This window comes from Phasianus colchicus, chromosome 1, assembly GCF_987193195.1.
Source record: "Phasianus colchicus chromosome 1, bPhaCol1.hap1.1, whole genome shotgun sequence".
Lineage (NCBI taxonomy): Eukaryota > Metazoa > Chordata > Aves > Galliformes > Phasianidae > Phasianus > Phasianus colchicus.
The window spans coordinates 64,120,859-64,140,000 of record NC_143436.1 but is presented as its reverse complement, the minus strand read 5'-3'; the positions used below and the strand labels follow the sequence as shown (position 1 = coordinate 64,140,000).

Sequence of the window (19,142 nt, the reverse complement as noted above, 5' to 3'; positions counted from 1 at the left end):
TAAGTTTTTTTCTTTCTTTTTTTTTTTTTTTTTTTTTTTAGAAGGATCCTTGATTGGTGGGGGGAGTATAAAGAGGGGTGGAGGATGCAATTAGATCTGGGTGTTTGTTCCTTTCTCTTTCCCGCACACGCACATGCACACGCATCCACACACACGAAGTGACAAAGTGGTTAATGTCTTTGCAGGTTGGTGTTGACATCAGGTATCTTATTGCCACAGTCCAAATAGAGTACTAATTACTGCGAATGATGTCACCGTAGGCAGAGGAATAATCCCATCATTTAATTAGTTGAATGATTTAAACAAAGATTTGCATAGATGCACTAATCAGTTGCCATGAATTACAGAGCAGCAGTTGCCAGCGAGGGGTAACAGATCATACAGTTGGAGGGAAAAAAAATCTCATCTCCTTGAACATAATTAATTTAATTGTCCTCATTAGCTGTACCATTTGTTTTGATTTTATTTCTCCCTTTCCCCACACATAACTTCTCCCTCCCTCTTTTCTTCCCCTTCTCTGAGTACATTGGTTGAGAGAGGCACACGCACACACACACTGCTGTATTTTCAGAGTGGTTGTGGCAGAGGTAGTCTACAAACAGAGGGAAGTGAGGATCTCCTGAGCGTATGGGTACGGGCAGGAGGGAAGCAGGTTTCTGTCAAGTTTTGCTTTTCTCCATGTGCGGACCAAATCAGCAGCAAGGGGCTCTGTTAGTCTGCTGCCTCTGATTGTGATTTTCGGGTTCTTGCTCAGGTTGGTTGTGGCTGAGTTTTGTTACTACTTTGAGGGAGAGGGGAGCGAATCAAGAATTGTGTCACTGCACAGTGTGCTCATTCTGGGAACCTTAATATATATATATATATGTAAAAATGTAGAGGAGCTTAGTTTGAGGTGGGGAGAGGGGGTAACCTGTCCTAAAGAGATGCATTTCTGAGGTTGCTTTGATTTTTAGTAAAAATACCGGATTACGCAAGGGAGGGGTGCAGATGGCAAAGCACTTCAATGCTTTTAAATCTTTCTTGGGTCTTGAAAGACTTCTATAATATGAATGTCATTCAAATTTAGGGTATATTGTAAGCTGACATCTTTCAAAGCTTTGTGGAAATCTAGTGTGGTGCTTCTAATAGCAGACAACAGATATTCACTTTGAAGTCTGAAAACTGTGTTCACAAATTCTTAATCTGGTCTTTCTCCAACTGCAGATGGCTCTGAGAGGAAGATGCTTTGGATTTTTTTAACTTTATTTACAGTAGGCTAGGCTCAACATCTTTATTATAAAACATGAAGAAACAATCATCTGCGAGCGTGACTCAATATCAAAGCATGCCGTATCTCTTCTGTGTTTGCACGTCTGTCTGTCTGTCTCTTGGTCAAAGCTCTTCAACACCTACAGCACATCCGCGTCTATTATTTTTCTTCCTCCACCACTAGGTAAAGAACAAGGCTCTGTCCTCAGCTTTTGGGGTGAGGATCCCGCAGGGGGAAACCAGCTTGCGTGCCTTCAGCTCAGAAAGTGTGGGCAGGGAGGTGGCATGGGTGAGCAATGCCCAGCACGTGGCCGGGCCAGGGGCAGTGGGAGTGGGGAGCCCGCAGGGAGCAGCAAACTTTGACGCAGGAGTTTGCACTCCTCTCTGAGCAGCCTACATCCAGCACTATGAGAGGATGCGTTTTCACCTTCAGGGTTTTTTTTTTCTCATTACTCATTAATAGAGAGATACGTATCTTGCCTTTTTTTATTATTATTTTTTTTTCTTTTCCTTTTGCGTAGGCAACTTATTGTTTTGTTTAGGCAAAGTATTTGGGGCGGAGTGATGCGGGGGCACGCTCCCTGCTTCCCCGGCTCTGTTTCTGGAGCGCTCCCTGGGAAGGTGATCCTGAGCCGCTTCGGTAGAGGTCACTTGTGTGTGTGCGTGTGTGTGTGTCCCTGGTGTTTGTGTCTAGCATATGCATGTGGTTTTGCTGACTGCACTTGCAGGCTTGTAAATTTTCACCATGGGAAATTACCAACAAAGCCCAATCTGTCTCCTGGCTGCTTTGCACTTTCTGAGGGCGGCTGTACTTGAGCGAGCTGCAGAACGAGAGAGAAAGAGAGAGGGAGAGAAAGGGGGAGCGGGGAGGGGGGAGAGAGGAAGGGTGGGTGGGTGGAGGGGGAGAGAGGTAAATAGCCTTAAATCGGAAGGGAGCTGCTTCTCTGTGGTCTTCCACAAGAGCTGCCTGGGCTCTGCTGGCTCAGTAATAACTGAGTGACCTTTTCTTTTGCTGTATTATGTCTGGCTGGTAAGGGATTGCATTTTGCAGCTGATAAAGCCCTGACTTCATTCAACTCGGCTCCTCACACGCTGCTTTAGGTAAGTTGTCTTCAGCCAGGACGGAGACAGACAGCCTTGGACTGCAAGATACTAAAAGGAGGACACCTGTAGCTCGGATGCGGTCAACACAATTACTTGGCGGATCCTTGAGGACCTCATTATTTTAAACTTAAAGAATAGCGATCTCCCCCCCCATCTCTCCCACCCCCCCTTTATTTTTTTTCCCCAAACAATGCTTCTTTTTGACCTTTCCCAAGGAGAAGAGCTACAAAGCAGCCACTGTGCTTATTGAACTGCCTCCCCTCTATCGCTTAATTGAGAAGGTAAGTGAGGCAACTGTGTACATAAGCTTTGGGTCATTTGTGTATGTGTGTCTGCATCACTCTCCCTCTCTCTCTCTCTCTCTCTGAGTCATAAGCTGGGGCTGCAATCCATACACACATCCCTGCACTGCAACTTTCGCTCGAGCTGCAGCTCTGCTGAGACTGTTTTGTTTAAATCATGTGAGGCTTCATTATTTTTATGATGAGACATGAAATACATGCAAGCGGAGGATGCTGAGCGAAACCCATCTAACTGGATGTCTCGAGAAATAGCAGTCAAAGTTAACAATGAATTGCAGCAGTCCCCCCTATCTCTCCCCCCCCCACCCCCCCTCCGCCTCCGTTATTATTGTTATTATTATTCTTGCTTCTTCCAGAGCCGCTCGAAACGTGCTCTCAATTACCAAGGGAGTAGCTTAATTTCCCACTCCCCGGCTCTAATCCGCCAGCCTCCCCGTACAGCAGTTTCATTTGCAGCCGGCTCGGCGCAGGGTTAACCCTTTGGGCAGCGCGGCGGCGGCGGCGGCAGCGGCCCGGAGGCGGCGGGGTAGTGCCGGGCAGCCCCCACCGGCCGCGGGTTACCCGGCAGGAGCCAGCGCTCCGCGTGGGAGCCTTTCGGGGTGGGGGGGCTTTTCGCCTTCCTCTTTTTCCTCTTCGCTCCCGGCGCGGCGTGTGACAGCGTGACAGCTCCGTCGGTTCCGACAAAGCCGCCCACCGGCGCAGCGCCGGGACCCGGCGCCGAGGGGTGCCCGGGGACAGCGTGCGGCCGTGCCCCGCCGCCCTCCCCCCGCCCCGCGCCGGGGGAGCGAGCTCTCGTTGCTCGGGCCGGGCCTCGGTGCTTCCGTCAGGAGGAGCTCCGCGGGCGCCCGTACAGCGACTCATGCAGAAAAAGGAGAAAAGTTTTGGTAAGGCTGCTGGTGCGCTGGCTCAGTTCGCAGGAAGGTAGGGCCGGGGCGGGGAGCGGGGCGAGCGCGGTTCCCTCTGCTCTTCTCTCCCGCCAGCGTTCGCGAGTGCAGCGAGGAGACCCCCGTGCCCCCGGCTAGAGAGCCGCGCAGGACCGCCGGTGACAGCGGTGAAGCCGGCCAGGTGCAGCCAACCTCGCTGCGCGCATCCCCACGCCTCCCTCTGCCCCCACCGCCCCATCCCTGCTGATGCTTGGGAAAAGGAATTAGCACAAAAGGCTCGAGCGTCCGGCTCCGAAAGGGAGTCTTTGTTGTAGAGTGTATGTTTCTTATTTATTTTTTTATTTTGCATGTGAGCTGCATCAAAATTGAACTCAGTCTTGCAAATCTCTTGTTGGCCTTTGCCAAGCACTAGCACTTTGCTGCCATGGTAACTGTAATTAAACTGATAAGAGTGGAAAAATGTCAGTATCTCTGAGCCTTGCAGCTGCATTGGAGAAAAAGGGAATCAAATTGGTTCCCAGCACCACTGCTCTAAAAAAGGAGGGAGGGAGTGGGGGGGAGCTGGGAGGGGGGGACACAACAGGGGTAGGAACATAGCTAAGCAGCTCCGTCCCTGAGATCTGGGTACATCTATTTGCTGTGATGTCCCTTAGGGGGCTACAGCCTGCAGGGATGCTCTGGGCCAGTGAACAGAGAGAAACAAGCTTTTAGGCCCAATCTCGCTTTCAAAAAGAGAAGGGGAGAGAAGAGGAGAAATCTTTTGTTTGGTGTCTCTTGGCAATCGACTAGCCGTGTTGGCCAAATTCTTTTAATCTGTATCACTGCTCCCAGCTGTGGGACTGCATCACCATTTTTAGTTTTTACCTAGCCTCCTCTTTTTCCCCCCAATCTCAAGCCACCTCCTTTATTAAAAATAAATAAATATATAGTAAAAAATCATATTCCTCTTTAGAAGAAGGGGCAGGAGGTGAAGTTTAGTTATATACCATGAAAAATTGACTCAAAAGTATGCAGAAGTGTCTGTACTCAGAGTACTAAAAAAAACCCTTACTTTTATTATTATTATTATTATTTTTAAAACCTGAGTGTTATAGAGTTGCGGTTACTTTGTTGTGTTAACTACAGAAGCTGAGACTGTGCGGATGAATGGCACAGAACAAGAGAGCATAATGGAGGCAATCAACCGTTAGGCTGGTTCACAATGCAATCCAGGCAATTAAAAGCTCACCAGAGTTTAAATGAAATGGTTCTACTTATTTCTGTGCACCACACTGCACAGGCTATTATTTATGTCTCTTTTTTTAATTATGATTTCCCTTAAACTGTCAAATAACTCAGAATAGCGGGGTCTCGGAGGCGATAAGAATTTTCCACAGAACAATTTGCATGCCAATCTAAAACTAGTTACCACTCTCGATGCGCTGCATGCGAGCTCTGAAATGTTTCTTCCCTTCTGAAACCTTAACTTTTTTTTTTTTTAAAGTCTGTGCGTATTGTCCTGAATAATTGGAGCACTGAGTGCTTATAGGATGGAGCTACAAAGTGGGAGAGCCTCTGCAAAGAGCTCTCTTACTTTTTTTTTTTTTTTTTTTATCTTCTGCTGGATCTGAATCACTGGATCTCCAGCTTTCTTGCTGACGGCACATTGTCCCTCAGTTTGCTGTGTTCTAAAGACCACTGCACTGATACGTAATTTGCTCCAAACTCATTTCTTTTTCTTTTCTTTTCTTTTTTTTTTTTTTTAAGTAGAGCAAGTTTTCCCTCTCTTGCTGTGCATCCCCCTGTCCTTGTTTCAACCGTGTGTGCTGCAGTGAAGGAGGAGTGATTGGGCTCTAAAAGTTTGTGAGTGCTGCGATGTGAGATAGCCTCCGATGCTGCCCGGGAGCATCCCCTGTGCCATGAACCACAGCTGTTCTTCCAGTTTCTTGGTTCCTGCAGGGACCGGTCCTGCACACAGAGGCTGCTAACAGAGCTTGTTCTGTCAGAACTCCGCACCCTGATTCCAGGAAAGGTGATCAGAGTGACATGAGTTCATGTCTCTGCCTTCCGTCAGGAGTCTGACTTAGCTTTTTCCAGCAATCTTTCCTCTTTATCCTGGAATTCATAGCTACAGATCCCTTGTCAGTGTTTCACTGCGCATTAACAACCACTGCCAGGGACAGGAGTCACTTGTATCCAACTTATCTGGAGAGACGGGGAGAGATCGAGGAGCTTACAGACTGGGTGAGGAGGTTCTCTCATCAGGAATGTGGATTGCCATTAGAAGTCTTATTCCTGACAGAGTGCGGCAGTTTGTGTGCAGTGTCCTGAGGTTTGGCGAGGGGGAAACAGAGAGAGGGATGCTGAGCAGGATGGGGAAAGTGAATAGGGCTGAAATAGAAGGGGTTCCCCTGACAGTGACAGGCACTGAAATATCTCTGTTCTAAGTGCAGATCTGCTCCGGGATGCAGAGTGTGGACAGAAGTCCACCAAACTAAAGGGAAAAACAGGTTCAGTTTTTGCAGCCTGGCTGTAGCACTGCAGAGCAGTCTGTTTTGGGAGCTCTGCCTTCCCAGGAAGGGGACAGCAGGGTTTGCTCCTGGTATCATGTCAGGCTGCCCTGGGTGCTGTCAGCCTCAGAGCTTCTGTCTGTACCTGGGGATGGCCAGGTTGTGGGGCTGCAGCCTGTGGGAGCTGTAGGTACACTGACTGGTGCTTAGGGCAGCTATAAGCACACACGTTATGTGGGAAGTGTCACTGTACTGGAGATCTGATGGGAGCATTAAAAGAGAAGAGATGGTCTGGGAGGTGATCTGCGTTTGTCTGGATTATCCCGTACAGGAGAAGTAATCAAGTATTCCGTTCTCAAAATTAAGTGTTTTAATCCAAGTCTGTGAATAAAAGGGCATGTGCAGAGAATTCAGAGCTTCTTAAAGCACTTCTTGTGTTTTGTTTTGTTTTTTTTCAAAAAATAATGAAGCAGTAGTTTAATTTTAACTTTCATTAAAATAGAAGCAGCTTCGTTTTAAGTAAAGAGTGAAAAAGATCAAATTTGTCTAAAAGAAAAAGCATTCCTTCCCTCCTATAGCTGCTGCAGACCGAATCCCAAATCCTTAATCTGGAGATGCTGCCAGCAGGATGTCAGGGCCACCTTCTCCTCACCTCAAGCTCAGAAGTGTGGGGCTGTTAGCATGACCTCCGAGGGGTGTCTGCCCCTTTCCACTTCTGTCTGTAAGGAGGGTTTGGGCTAACCAGCGTGACAGTGCTCTGTCTGCTTTCCGAATGTACCAAGAGCCTCAAAACAGTGCCAGACTGTGTGCCACACAGCGCGTGCTGGGCTTGTATTTGTAACACAATAATCTGGTGTTTGCAGCATTTTCCTTAAGAATTACCATGCTTGATTGCTGCAGTACACTCAGATGCTGGCTTATTCAAGCCCTGTTGTTGTTTCATCTCGTTCCCCTTGTGGAGCGCAGGGCAGCCCATCAGCTGGGATCAGGGACATGGTGCTCTTTATCAGCCGACAAAATTTTTTACATTACGATTTTTTTTCTTTAAAGCTCTTAACTGCATTAGCTGCTAGTTTATCCTGGCTTCCCTCAAGCTAAAGATTAAAGTCCCAGAGCGGTCCTCCTCTCTTCTGAACTTTTCACTGAGTTCCACGAAGTTGATGCCAACGCGGTTTGTTTCGTGTGCCTGTCCTCTGCGTGGTGGTAAAGGGGGTCAGGGGTAAGCGTGTCATGGGCTTTAAAGGGGTATTTATATATACACAACTTCACAGATCAAGCCTTTTCACCAAGCATATATATTGGTGATCCTATAAGACTGCCCTGTACCATTGGTCTGCTACAGGCACTTTATAAAAGTCTCTGCTGTTTTCAGTGTTCTTAGTCGTTTGCTTGTAGCTGTGTTGCACTGCTGCTTCACGCCTGCACCCTGGGCTTAGGGGAGCCCTCTGGCAGCTGGATATGCTGTGGTGCTCGCACAGGATGAGCGCTGAGTGTTCTTTCCCAGCCCTGCCCAGCCGCAGGGCCCGTGTAGGTCGCAGGCTCTCATCCTCCCACTTGGGAATGAGAAACAGACCTCACGAGTTGCTGAGTGGTGTAGGAGCTGCGAGAGGAGCATTGATTGCAGGGTAATGGGAAGGCAGCAATGCCATTTTGATACTTACGGATAGAAAAATAAAGACCTTGGATTATCTTGTTAGGAGCTACAGACATTCGGCAGCAGTATTGCCACGGTACTTTGGGGTGCTCACTAGGAGAACTGGCTCTATAATTGAACAGCTAATTTATCAGACAAATATATTCATCCAAAATGCATGGTAGAGTGTGTTGCAAAGCTGGGAGCGGGGATGTTATCTGTATGAATTACTATAGTAATAGTAAGAATTACTATTTCTAATTTGTTGACCAGCTTCATAGGTGAAAGTCATGAGTTCAGCTTGATAAACCCTGCAAAGTCACATAGCTGGCTCTACGCTTGCTGCGGTCCACGTACATTCAATGCGTTTCACGTACACGTATGGATCCCTGGGATGCCTCAGCTGGCACAGCATTTAGCCTCTTGTCTTCACAGTGCTGATATTCATAAAGGCACGCTGTACCATCGCTTCAAAGATTACACTCATTTTCATGTTTTCCTTATGAGACCTTTAAAAATAGGTAAAATAAAACAGCAGCTGGTTCGTGTTCTCTCTACCTGAGACTGCCTTTCTGAGGTAGTGTGCTGCGGCACCAACGGAGATGTGCTGATAGAAGCTGGGGCTGCAAAGCTTTCCTAAGAGCAGTAGTGTAGTGTTCTTGATGAGGAGCTCTTGAATTTGCTGTTCTTTGTTACGAGACTATTTGACCTTTCCCAGTCGCTGCGTTAAGAACAGGATGCCATGCCCTGAACTTGGGAGAAGGATTCTTCTTTCGGCAAAAGCATTTATTCTCGTCTTACAAAATTCTCGTGATGCTCAGATGCACTCTAATGAGTAGCAATTTTTTTTTTAGTTGCATCTCCGATTGGCTTAAAACAGTGAGATAACCTAGTAATCGAACTGCGTGTCTGTTTTCTTTCCTCTCTGATGCCTGTTTGATGTACAGCAAAGCGTCTACAAGGCTATGATTTTGCTTCTTCTAAGAAATGACTTTCAGAGGATCAGTGTGAGTGTAATCGGCTGGCAGTTCATGAGACCAGCCAAGAGAGACCAGTCTGTAAGCACTTTGGGGCAGTGACCTCCTCTCCCCATTTACAGCAAAACTGAGGGCCATCGATTTTTTTTGTATGGATCTCTGGAAGGCAGTCGCAGTACCATCGCTCAACTGTATTCCACTTTTGCCCATTCTGTCCCTTAAAAAGTGGTTCAGGGGTTTGAACTATCATTTAAATGCTCTCTGCTATTGCGTTCAAAGGTGTGTATATATAATTAATGGATGCCACTGGACTCCTTTTCCCGAACTATCTGTTGGCTAAAATTGGGATTGGAGAATAGGGCAGAGATTTTGTATCATTATTATTATTTTCTGTGACAAACTAGTAACTGTCTGACCTTGTGCAGCTTATTTAAGGTCAGATTTTTCAGCAGGTCCTTAGACTGAAGGATGCAATGAGAGGTGCTGGTACTGAAGTCTCTATAAATCTGATTGCTTCATTCATGTGCCTAAGAACAGTAATCTTGAAAAACAAAACTGCTACTGCAAAAATACATGGGCCAAACCTCCCTGTAACTCTGGTCCCGTACCTTTGATAGCTTCAGTCTTTCCGTCTCTAAAATCCGGAGTGTTCATATGTTTTATAGATAGTGCAAATTAGTCCAACCACACAACTTTAGGTATATTTGCCATTGCACATAGGCTGTTTAAATTTTTGAACGCTAAATATTGAGAATGTTGGACAAAAGTGACTCTTTAACAGGATTGTTTTAATTTTTCATTTTAATTTTTCAATCATATTCCTTTTCAGCAAAGAGTCCGGGTAAATGAGGTGGAACGCAGATCAGTGGAAGTTTCTGCTCTCAAGTTTATTTAATATTGTTTTCAGCTTGCTGTGGACTCGCCAGATTATGTCATCCTGTCTCTGCAGTTGCCTTTATAATGAACTGGGTGTGTGTGGGAGGGGAGAGGTGGAGGAAGAGAAGGCTGTAAGGCTCATTCTGGAGAGTGTCTGTTTTCACCCTTCTCTCCTTTTGCTGTGTTTCAGGTATACAAATGCTCTCAGTCCAGCCAGACACCAAGCCGAAAGGTTGTGCTGGCTGCAACCGTAAGATTAAAGACCGGTATCTTCTAAAGGCCCTGGACAAATATTGGCATGAAGACTGCTTGAAATGTGCCTGCTGTGACTGCCGCCTGGGGGAGGTGGGCTCCACTCTGTACACCAAAGCCAACCTTATCCTTTGTCGCAGAGACTACCTGAGGTAGGTCGCGCCTGTGTCGTGTTCCCTGAGAAACGCGGTGAGCCTGCTCAGTCCTTCCTGTGTAGGTAGTGGTGCATACACAGTGCTTGGGGGCTGCAGGACAAAGCATTTGTGGAGCATGAGGCAACCAGCTGCAGCAGAGAGGTGAAGCTAAATTCAAAGGTAGTATCGCATGCTCTTGAGTTTTGTGATGCTTATAGTGAGGTGCTGTGCTGGGAGGGAGGTGAGAACAGAGTAACCCCTGGCTCAGCACAGTGCTCCTGGAGAGCTGATCCTCCTAAAAGCAACGCAATGTTCAGCCTGAAAGAGCAGGGCCGCCTAAGTGGCCTGCAGCTGCTCAAGTGTGGGTTGGAACACTGTGAGCGCTTGCTCCATTTGGTTGTGCATATCCGCTTCTGCCCTTTGAGTTCACCAGAGGGATTGTGGCGGTGGTCGAAGCTTTAAGGAACGTTGCCATTTATCTGCTAGAAGCTGCACTGAGACAATCCACTCACCTTCCCTGTGCTAAATGACCCCATAGCCAATGGGCTCCAACCAGCCCACTGACGCATGTAGGACCTGGGTGACCCAGCACTGCTTTTCAGAGGTGGCAAACCATCCCCTGGGTGACGCTTGTTGGATATGGCAAACCGTCACCTGATTCTCTGCTTTCTTGTTTGCTTGTCAATCTTCTCAAAAACAATTGGGGTACAAGTTGGCACAGTACCAGACTAGAGCTTGCGTGTATAAATAGAGCTACTTGCAGAAGCTGAGTTTAATCGAGAAGTTTGGTCTCTCTGGGCTGTCAATAGTAAATAGAGAGACGGAGGCTCCTCTGGGGTGATTCAGAGCACCTATTTCATAGAGGAGCACCTTCTGCCATTCCCTGCAGAGGGGGTCTAGTGAGACTGGCTGCCCGAGGCAGGTGTGAACTTCTGGGAATATTTCCCCTGCTCCTATAGCAAAGTCTTTTCCTTTTAAAAGGACATTCAAGTCTGTAATACGTTGGGGAAAAATTAAAATTCTCTTTACACGCATTAACTTAAAAGTTCAGTGTAGGCACAGGTAGCAAATACGTTTCCAGGTTGTATGGCATGAGTTGAGTAGGTTGGTACAGAAATTATGATTAAAGTGTTAACAGCTCTTGGTACTCTGCTCTCCACATTACGACCTGTTTTTTCTAGAGTAGAGCAAAACTGTTTGCAAGTGTCTTAGGCGTTTGCTGAGCTGGAGCTGCAAAGCAGCTTAGGGTTCTTCAGATGGGGCCTTGGATCTCTTAGTGGTAAAAGTGCTCTGCTACCCATTAAAGCTTCATGAGCTAAGCACAAGACGGAGTCTGCATCTTAAAGCCATTGTGTTAAAGCTGCCAAAAAAGTAGCTGAGAAAACCTTACTTTTAAAAATGAAGAGGAAACTGTTTCATGCAAGAAACAGAAAGGGATCATTGTACAGAAACCTAGGTTGCTTGTGATCTTAAATTGTGTGTATAGAGAGAGTGGTATGAACAGCTTCTGGGGGTAAAGTCGGTGCTGAGCCTAATATTTAAAACCTGTTTTAAGAATCTTTCTACAAGTGCCCGCAGGAGTAAGAAAACTCTACTGTGGCAATTTGATCCCCAGATTTACTGGTGGCTTTGAACGTACTCAGTCTCTCAAAGACTTACGCAACAGATAAAGTGTTTTAAAATCAAAACCAAAAGTGATTGAGTAGTAGAGATATGAACAAAACATTTCCACATTACACATGTGTGCACGCATCCCATTGCTCTCTGGTATTTAAAGGTCTATCAGGAATAAATATTTAGCAATCAGATTGTTAAAATTCATAGTATGTAACTCAGAGAAAGGCGACTGTGATTTTTACACCATGATTTATCTGTCACGAATGCTTTCGAAGCTGATTTTTTTGTTATTTATTCATCTGCAATATTTACTTTTGTACCAGTGAAACCAGCATGCATGACAGATCCTGCAATCAGTCTAAAAATGTTTTGGATTTTGTTTCTGGATTTATCAAGTCTTTGTGAAGTCTTAATGAAAGTCATAAGCCTTTCCTTAGTGATTCTTGTGAATGCACGGATTTAAACTTGTTATTTACTCTAAACTTCATACTGATGCACTTAAGGTAATTGCAGATAGTCATTTGCCTCATTGCGTCTTATATACTTGGTTATGCAGTGAACCTATAAAAGTGATCTTTTTAATGCTAATGTAGAAACTAGTTAAATGTTCTCTAGCTTTGTAGTCAAATAAGCTTTCATATTTAGCAATTCACTTGATATCAATTTAAAGAACAAATTACTTAGCAATAATGATCAGATTAGGGTTCGATTGCAGTTTCAAGCTAGCCTCTTTTTTTTTTTTTTTTTTTTTTCTTTTTTTCTTTTTAACTGTAAAGGAAGTGTTTGCTACATACAAAACTGTTCCAGCTTCCTATTAATTTATGTGGTGCCCTCTAGAGGATATGTGGCTTGTATGATATTATAAAGAGTAAAATTGCTTATTAACTTCTCTCTCTGTGTTCATTATGTATTTCAATAAGACAACCATTCTACAGATACTACAGGCAATAATGTAGCTAGTTTATGTGCTTTGACATCCATGGTTAAATTCAGAAACTATGTGATTGTGTATTTGGCTATTTGCGAAAATGCTTCTAGTATCTCTCATTTAGAAATGCCTGCCAAAAAATATTGAAGATTCTCTCCACTCTCATGTATGCTCTTGTTTGGCATTTGAGTCTTGAGATACCTACTCTGAGCCTTTTATAAGTACTCTCTATCGCCAAGACTTCAAATCTTGCTTTGTTTTAGCCCTCCTTTTGTTAAAATAAGTTAACTTTGCTATATTAAGACCTTATTCTCTAGGATAGAGGGGGTCATGGAGATAGAGGTAATGAGCTTGGAAGATGTTCTGAGTGTGAGACGCTTTCCCCTGCAATCTGATTCAACTAAGTCACTCCAGTGATTTCAGAGGTGGCATGTGGCACCCAGGGTATTGGTGTGGTCACAGCAGGAATGAGCTCTGTTTTGTTAACGAAGATGAGAACTGACTTGAGTAAAGAATGGGCTCAATGTTAAGAATAACATACGTGGTGAAAATGATATGCAGAGTATAATTCCCCTGCAGGCTTCTGTCTCCTGCTTATACACTCCTGGGTTAGAAAGTGAAGACTTAATTTAAGGAACTTAGGTTTATGCCAGTATTTCAAGTCCATTTACAGTAAGTGAAATATGCGAGAAGTTGGCTTTTTTTTTTTTTTTTTTCCTCCGGAGCTGTACAGTGACATCTTAATGTATCAACCTATCCTGCTCAGTCCTCTGTTCTGACTGGCAGCATGTCCATTTACAAGCAAAATATTCCCTTTGAAATCTGTCATTACTGCCATTAATGACCAGTCGTTATGTTAACAGCCCCTGGGCTGTTAACATATCAAACTGGTTGTTAACTGGAAGGTTATTACTTATTTAAACCGCAGGTATGGGTTGTGTGAAATGTGCTTTGGTTATGCATTCTGGGCTAGTTCTGCTCAAAACAATGGGAAAAAACAGCATAGCATTTGCCTTTGGGGTGCCAGGGGATTTGCTTTCTGTTCCATCTGCTCATTTGATTTCTGCATATTTGTGAGGTCCTCCTGCCCCTGGGCAGCCTCCTAATTTCAGGTGCAACCGTGTGCAGTCCCATCTTTTTAGCTCTGCGTGCAAATGGGCAGTCACAGATACTTCCAGATGCACAGTAATGCAAGCCGCGCATCTGAGATTAATATCTGGCCCCTAAAAGTGTGAAATGAAAGACCGACAATTACACGTAACTCAGTTGTATTAAATAATGAGCTTCCTCGGATGCAGCGAAAATATGAAAGTACAGCTGTGCTAAGCTAGTAGCAATGTAGGTCAATCACCCTTTTCACTTAGGTTTTTAACTACGCAAACCCTGCTGAGCGACCAATGACTACAAAGTGCTGTTTCATTCCTATTTAATTTTGGCAGCATTTTACTGAAGAGCAGGCATTCATGCAGCTAAATTATCTTCACCGTTTCTGGTTTTAACTCCAGCTCCATGACACTAAATGTTGGAGTGCATATCTCTTAGTAAACACAAAGAATATGGTTTCTGATTTTTTTCTCTTTTTTTTTCATATCCATCACTTAACATGGAAATTGAATTAGAACTTTTATTTCTTTATGCATAATTTCCCTAGCAGGCAAACAGATCATAAGAAAAGGATTAACAAAACGGTGTGTTGGGGAGAATTTTTACCCTTAAACACATTTAGAGCCTTTGAGGATGAGGGGTACGATGGCACAGGGTGTGCCCCCCGCACTGCCCAAGCTTGGTAACCATTTGGCTTGGAAATGTACTGCAGGCTTTAGAAGTACCACAGAATAGCTCTGAAGATGGGTTGACTGCTATCCCTGAAGAAAGGGACAAATCATGTTTTTTCTTGTTTTCTCTTCTATTTGCTGATCTGAGCACTTGAGACAAACCTAGATTTTAGATTATATATTGGACAGGATCTTGTAAATAATGAGAAGTGACTACAGAGAGTAAAGTGCTCAACCACAAGCATCATAAAGATGCTGCCTCTGTAAAATATTTAGTCTGTGAAAGGGTGCAGGCTGAAAAGAATAGAGTTTAGGAAGCAGCCTTTTCCTGTAAAACTGCTCTCACTCTAAAAACAATTATTATTTAAAAAAATATATATTACGTAGTAGTACTTAGAAATTCAAGGAATACTTAAAATGTTCTATGGTTTAGTATTGTTTAGCAGTTCCTGCTTCTCTTATGTCGCAGAAAGCGCACGTTAAATATTGCAAACATATGAAGTATTGGCACTCGTAAATGCTTGTACAAGTACTCTACATGGATATTTTCATGGATAGAAGGATGTCAGATATTTTTAGACTGACACCTCAGTGTGCTTCTTGCCCAGCTTAATAAAATAATGGTAAAATTTTAAGGATTTAAGCACTCTGAGCTTTCAAGAATATTGAGGTAACTACAAAAGTAAGGCTTATAAGAGCTCTACTTTCTTTACTAAAACGATCCTTTATTTATTCATAAATACCCTGATGCAGTAAGCATTAAAGTATTCAAGGGAGTACTAGTTCGGAGGAATAGGTCCTAAAATATTTTAATATATACACGGATTTTGTAGGTGTAATGGTCTGCATGTTGAATTTTTGCTGTGTAGGGGGGATTCGTATTCCACTAAATTTACATGAATTGTAGCATTTAGCATGTCTTCAAAAAAAAAAAAAAAAAAAAGCACAATGACACTCTCTCTCCCTGTAATTGACAACTGTTTTGAAATACTTAAAACACTGTACCAGTTCTTGAAGGGATAAGGGTATACAACAAGAGGACTAACGCACGTACACGCAGTTAATCCACCACAATTGCAAGGAATAATGGGTTTGATTTAGTTACACTCTAGCTAGTTTAGCTCCTTATTTTAGTTCATCTGTGATAGCTTTTAATAAGAAACATTCAATTAAGCTGTTAAAATTGGTGTTTAAGTCATGTTGAAAGGCTGTAAAATATGTGTACTCAAGTTTGACGCTCTTCAGTAGTTCCATGTGTTTGCTAGTATCTTCTGGTATTTTTCTTCAGAGCTGCCAAATTTTTAATAATTGTGTTATTTTTAGTGGCTTAAAATACACAGTTTAATTTCCAAGGATGTGAATGTTCCCTCTTATATGGCTTCTTGAAAACCAGACACTTCTTGTGTGTTGTCAAAATACCTCATTAATCCCCTGGAAACGTTCAAAGAATTTCAGGAGACTTTTCAGATGAAAGTACATTGCATCTTAAAGCCTGTCCTATATCTCTTCATTATCTTGCCACCGTTCAGCGTATTTTATGGAAAATTATTTTACTGTAAATATTTTGTCAATTTATAGTGGTTCAGTAAAGCTTGTAATTTTGGGGCAGTCTTGGTTAGTCTGCAGCATCAGAGGATGGGTTAATGTTCTTGTAAAAAATAGTGAGCAGACCTGTAGAATTCAGAAATTGCTTTTAAAATACATGCAACTTGCTCCATTTTTTCCTTGTTGAATTTTTCCTTAGAAGAGACTTTGTGACTAGTGCTCCTATGGAATATGTTTAAAATAATACTCCAATTAAAATGCTTTCCTTCAGGAGCAAGTATTATCAACTATATTATGGCATGTGATTTGACATCCAAAGCTTAATTGCAAACTTTCTGCATTTTTTGGCAAGAAGCATACACAAAACAATGTGTCTCTGTACAGTGTAGTAGAGCAATATTTAGCTGTTATTGCCTAACATAGAGATGTTATTAAGAGGTCCTAAATTCTGTTCCATGCCTGTTCCTTACAAAAAAAAAAAAAAGAAGAAGCAGCTTTCCTTATTTTTATTTTTGAAAAAAAAAAAAATCTATGTATGTGATTTTAAAAAATAATAAAAATATAAAATTATTTTGAATTTCATCATATTAGATTTGCTGTAGCATTCAAATGTTTTGGATATTGTAAATGATATTCCTCCATAGTGTGAATTTCTGAATAATAGGTAACAAACACAGTTCTTTTTTCTAAAAATAGAGTTGTGAGCAAATTGAAAATTGCAGAAACTTCTCAGCTGGAAATAGAAATTTCACATAAAACTTCATAATAGGTAATTGAGAATTGGCCTTGAAAATGTTCAATGCTATTACACTCTTTCAGCCCTCCTGACTTTCAGAATTGCTTTTTCTTTTCTCTGAAGTTAAATATGTTCATGAGGAGTTTGGAAACCAAAATGCTCAGTATGTAGTACTTAATTTCTAAATTAAATTGGTCTTGACATTTAATGTATTAAGGAATGTAAATTTGGGATATACCTTACCAGATGTGTTGTGTTTTGGTTGCTAACTTCCCATTGGATATCTTAGGATGATGGATGGCTTTTTAAATAAACTTAAAGAGACACAAGCTTAAATTTTTTTCCAGCCTAAATGTTCTTGAATTTATTAAATTTTTCAGACTTGCTATCTGAAACATGGAGTCTACATTGCCAAAAAGGTTTGCATATTTTACACCTGTAGAATTCTAATAGTGATGTTTTTGCACCCTCCCGAAGCTGCTGCTTCCATATTCTAATTCTTAGCCTTTGCGCAATTTCTCTGTATATGTCCCATGTGTTAATTCAGCTATTACATATCAGTAGGTAATGCGTTTTAAAAGAGAGAGAGCTATTTAAGTCATCTCTATTTTTGGTGTGTGTATGAGTCTATAGAGCCATGCTTTCCTGAGAAGGGACAAATCAATGAGAGAGCTGTACGTGATTAGGCCAAAGAAAAACCCAAACCCAACAGTAGTATTACTAAAGTTTGGATTTACAGAAACTGCTGGTTCTGCACTTTTTAAATGTTTAGACTAAACTGAACAAGCCTTAAACATACACTGGATACGTATACCTGGCTCAGAAATTCACAGAAGTATTATCACAACTTAGAATCATAGCATCATAGAATGACTTGGGTTGGAAAGCACTGTTAAGATCATCTAGTTCCAACCCCCTGCTATAGGGAAGGGTACTTCCCTCTAGACCAGGTTGCTCAAAGCTCAATCCAGCCTGGCTTCCAGGGAGGGGGCATCCACAACCTCTCTGGGAAACCTGTTCCAGTGTGTCACCACTCTCACAATAAAGAATTTCTTCCTAATATCTAGTCTAAATTTGCTTGACCATATACAAGTGGGAATACAAATTGTTTAAACAACAGGATAAATAGTTTTGCCGAATTTGATCATTAGCAAGCTGTGTATCAAAATGAAACCGTTTATAGTTAAAATACCTTACAAGCTCTCCAGGGTCATGTCCTCTCTGCATATCTGCTTGATATTGTATTTACACGTATATTCATGAAGAAATTGTTGCAGAATTCTCTCTCATTTGTAATGCAAGTACCTGAATAGGAATCTAAGCATGGTTTTGTATTCCCTAAAACTGTTTAAGACAGACTTTAAGTGCATGCAAACAATTAAAAATCTCAATAGCCCCATGGCAATCAGTGAAGTTAGTGGCAGTGTGCTGAAATGTCACACTAGAGTGCGGGCGTAGAGTATTCATAATTCAGTCTGTGTTCCAGCTTTGAATCAGAACTGCAGCTACTAGCAGCTGAAATGTATTTAGCACCTCATTTTCTAAGAGTACAATAGCCCCAATTATTATCCAAAAAATATTTTCGTTCAGGATGAGAGTGAACTCTGTTTATCTATTTTATCACAAAATGTAACACAACACAAGGGAACTCTTTGTGAGCAGAAAATCGCTACTTTTGTAAAATAGATTTTCAGATCTGGATTGATGTTCCATGGGAAATTCTCCTGCAGTTCTTGTGTTAAGTGGCATTCTGCAGAAGTGTAATTTAAGCTTTTCATCTTTTCTTTGCAAAAATGATAATGTCTTGTGTTGGCACATAGTGGATGAAAGTGAGAATTGCGCAACATGCAAAGATAAAATTATTTCTGGAGAGTAGAGCAAAGCAGATAAAACATGTTACCACATCTTTTCTATGTTTTTGGAGAGATTGGAGTAAGTGTACTCAAGTTATACATTTGGATATACTGCAAGTGATGATATATAGGAGTAATTAGCAACATACTACGTTATACCAAGTAGCAAATGCCATCTTGCTCTTGTATCATTGTTTTGAGTAGTGCTTGTTTGAGTTTGATTCTTTGGACTTCATGTACAGGAGTGATCACTTTGACATTGACTAAAATGTAGAAAATGCTTGTGCATCACACTTGATTTTTTTTTTGAGACATATTTTCAATCTGTAAATATCAACATAGATAGAGCCTCGTGTAGCCACTTAGCGAATGGATATTTATTAGATTGTAGCTCTGCACTGAGCAGAATTGTTCAGCTATGAGAGTAAACAAATATTATATTAATCTTATATTATTTTGCAGCATCTTAAACAACAACAGATATTAGTTTGAGAAAACTTGATTCAAATACAGATTAAATAAATAACCTTCCTTGAAATTTCATGTGTTCTGACAAACAGATGAATGTAATTCCTAAAAAGTGTTCAAATGATTATTGAACTTAGCTTTGTCTTTTAGATATGTTTTTGGGAAGAATTTCTAGGTATCAGTAGCTTAAGCACGTTGGCTGGTGGTAAAAAATTGCAATGATTGCAAATTACTGATTTAGGTTTCCTGTCACTATGACTGCTACTACACAAATCTTATTTTTCTGTAGTGAGGACTATTGCTTCCGTAGCTACTACTCTT

General features: G+C 42.3%; 1 protein-coding gene across 8 annotated transcripts in view; it reads left to right on the top strand.

Moving 5' to 3' along the window:
- The first annotated feature begins 581 nt into the window (after positions 1–581).
- Positions 582–19,142, top strand: part of LMO3 (LIM domain only 3) — a 59,006-nt gene continuing 40,445 nt past the window's right edge. The window contains exons 1-3 of one of the 8 annotated variants that reach the window (XM_090145827.1): positions 1,781–1,894; positions 2,350–2,633; positions 9,704–9,917. In XM_090145827.1, coding sequence (XP_090001953.1) covers positions 9,712–9,917 — 206 coding nt within the window. In that variant the 5' untranslated portion in view covers positions 1,781–1,894; positions 2,350–2,633; positions 9,704–9,711. The other 7 variants (XM_090145834.1, XM_090145843.1, XM_090145850.1 and 4 more) reach the window with 7 other exon arrangements.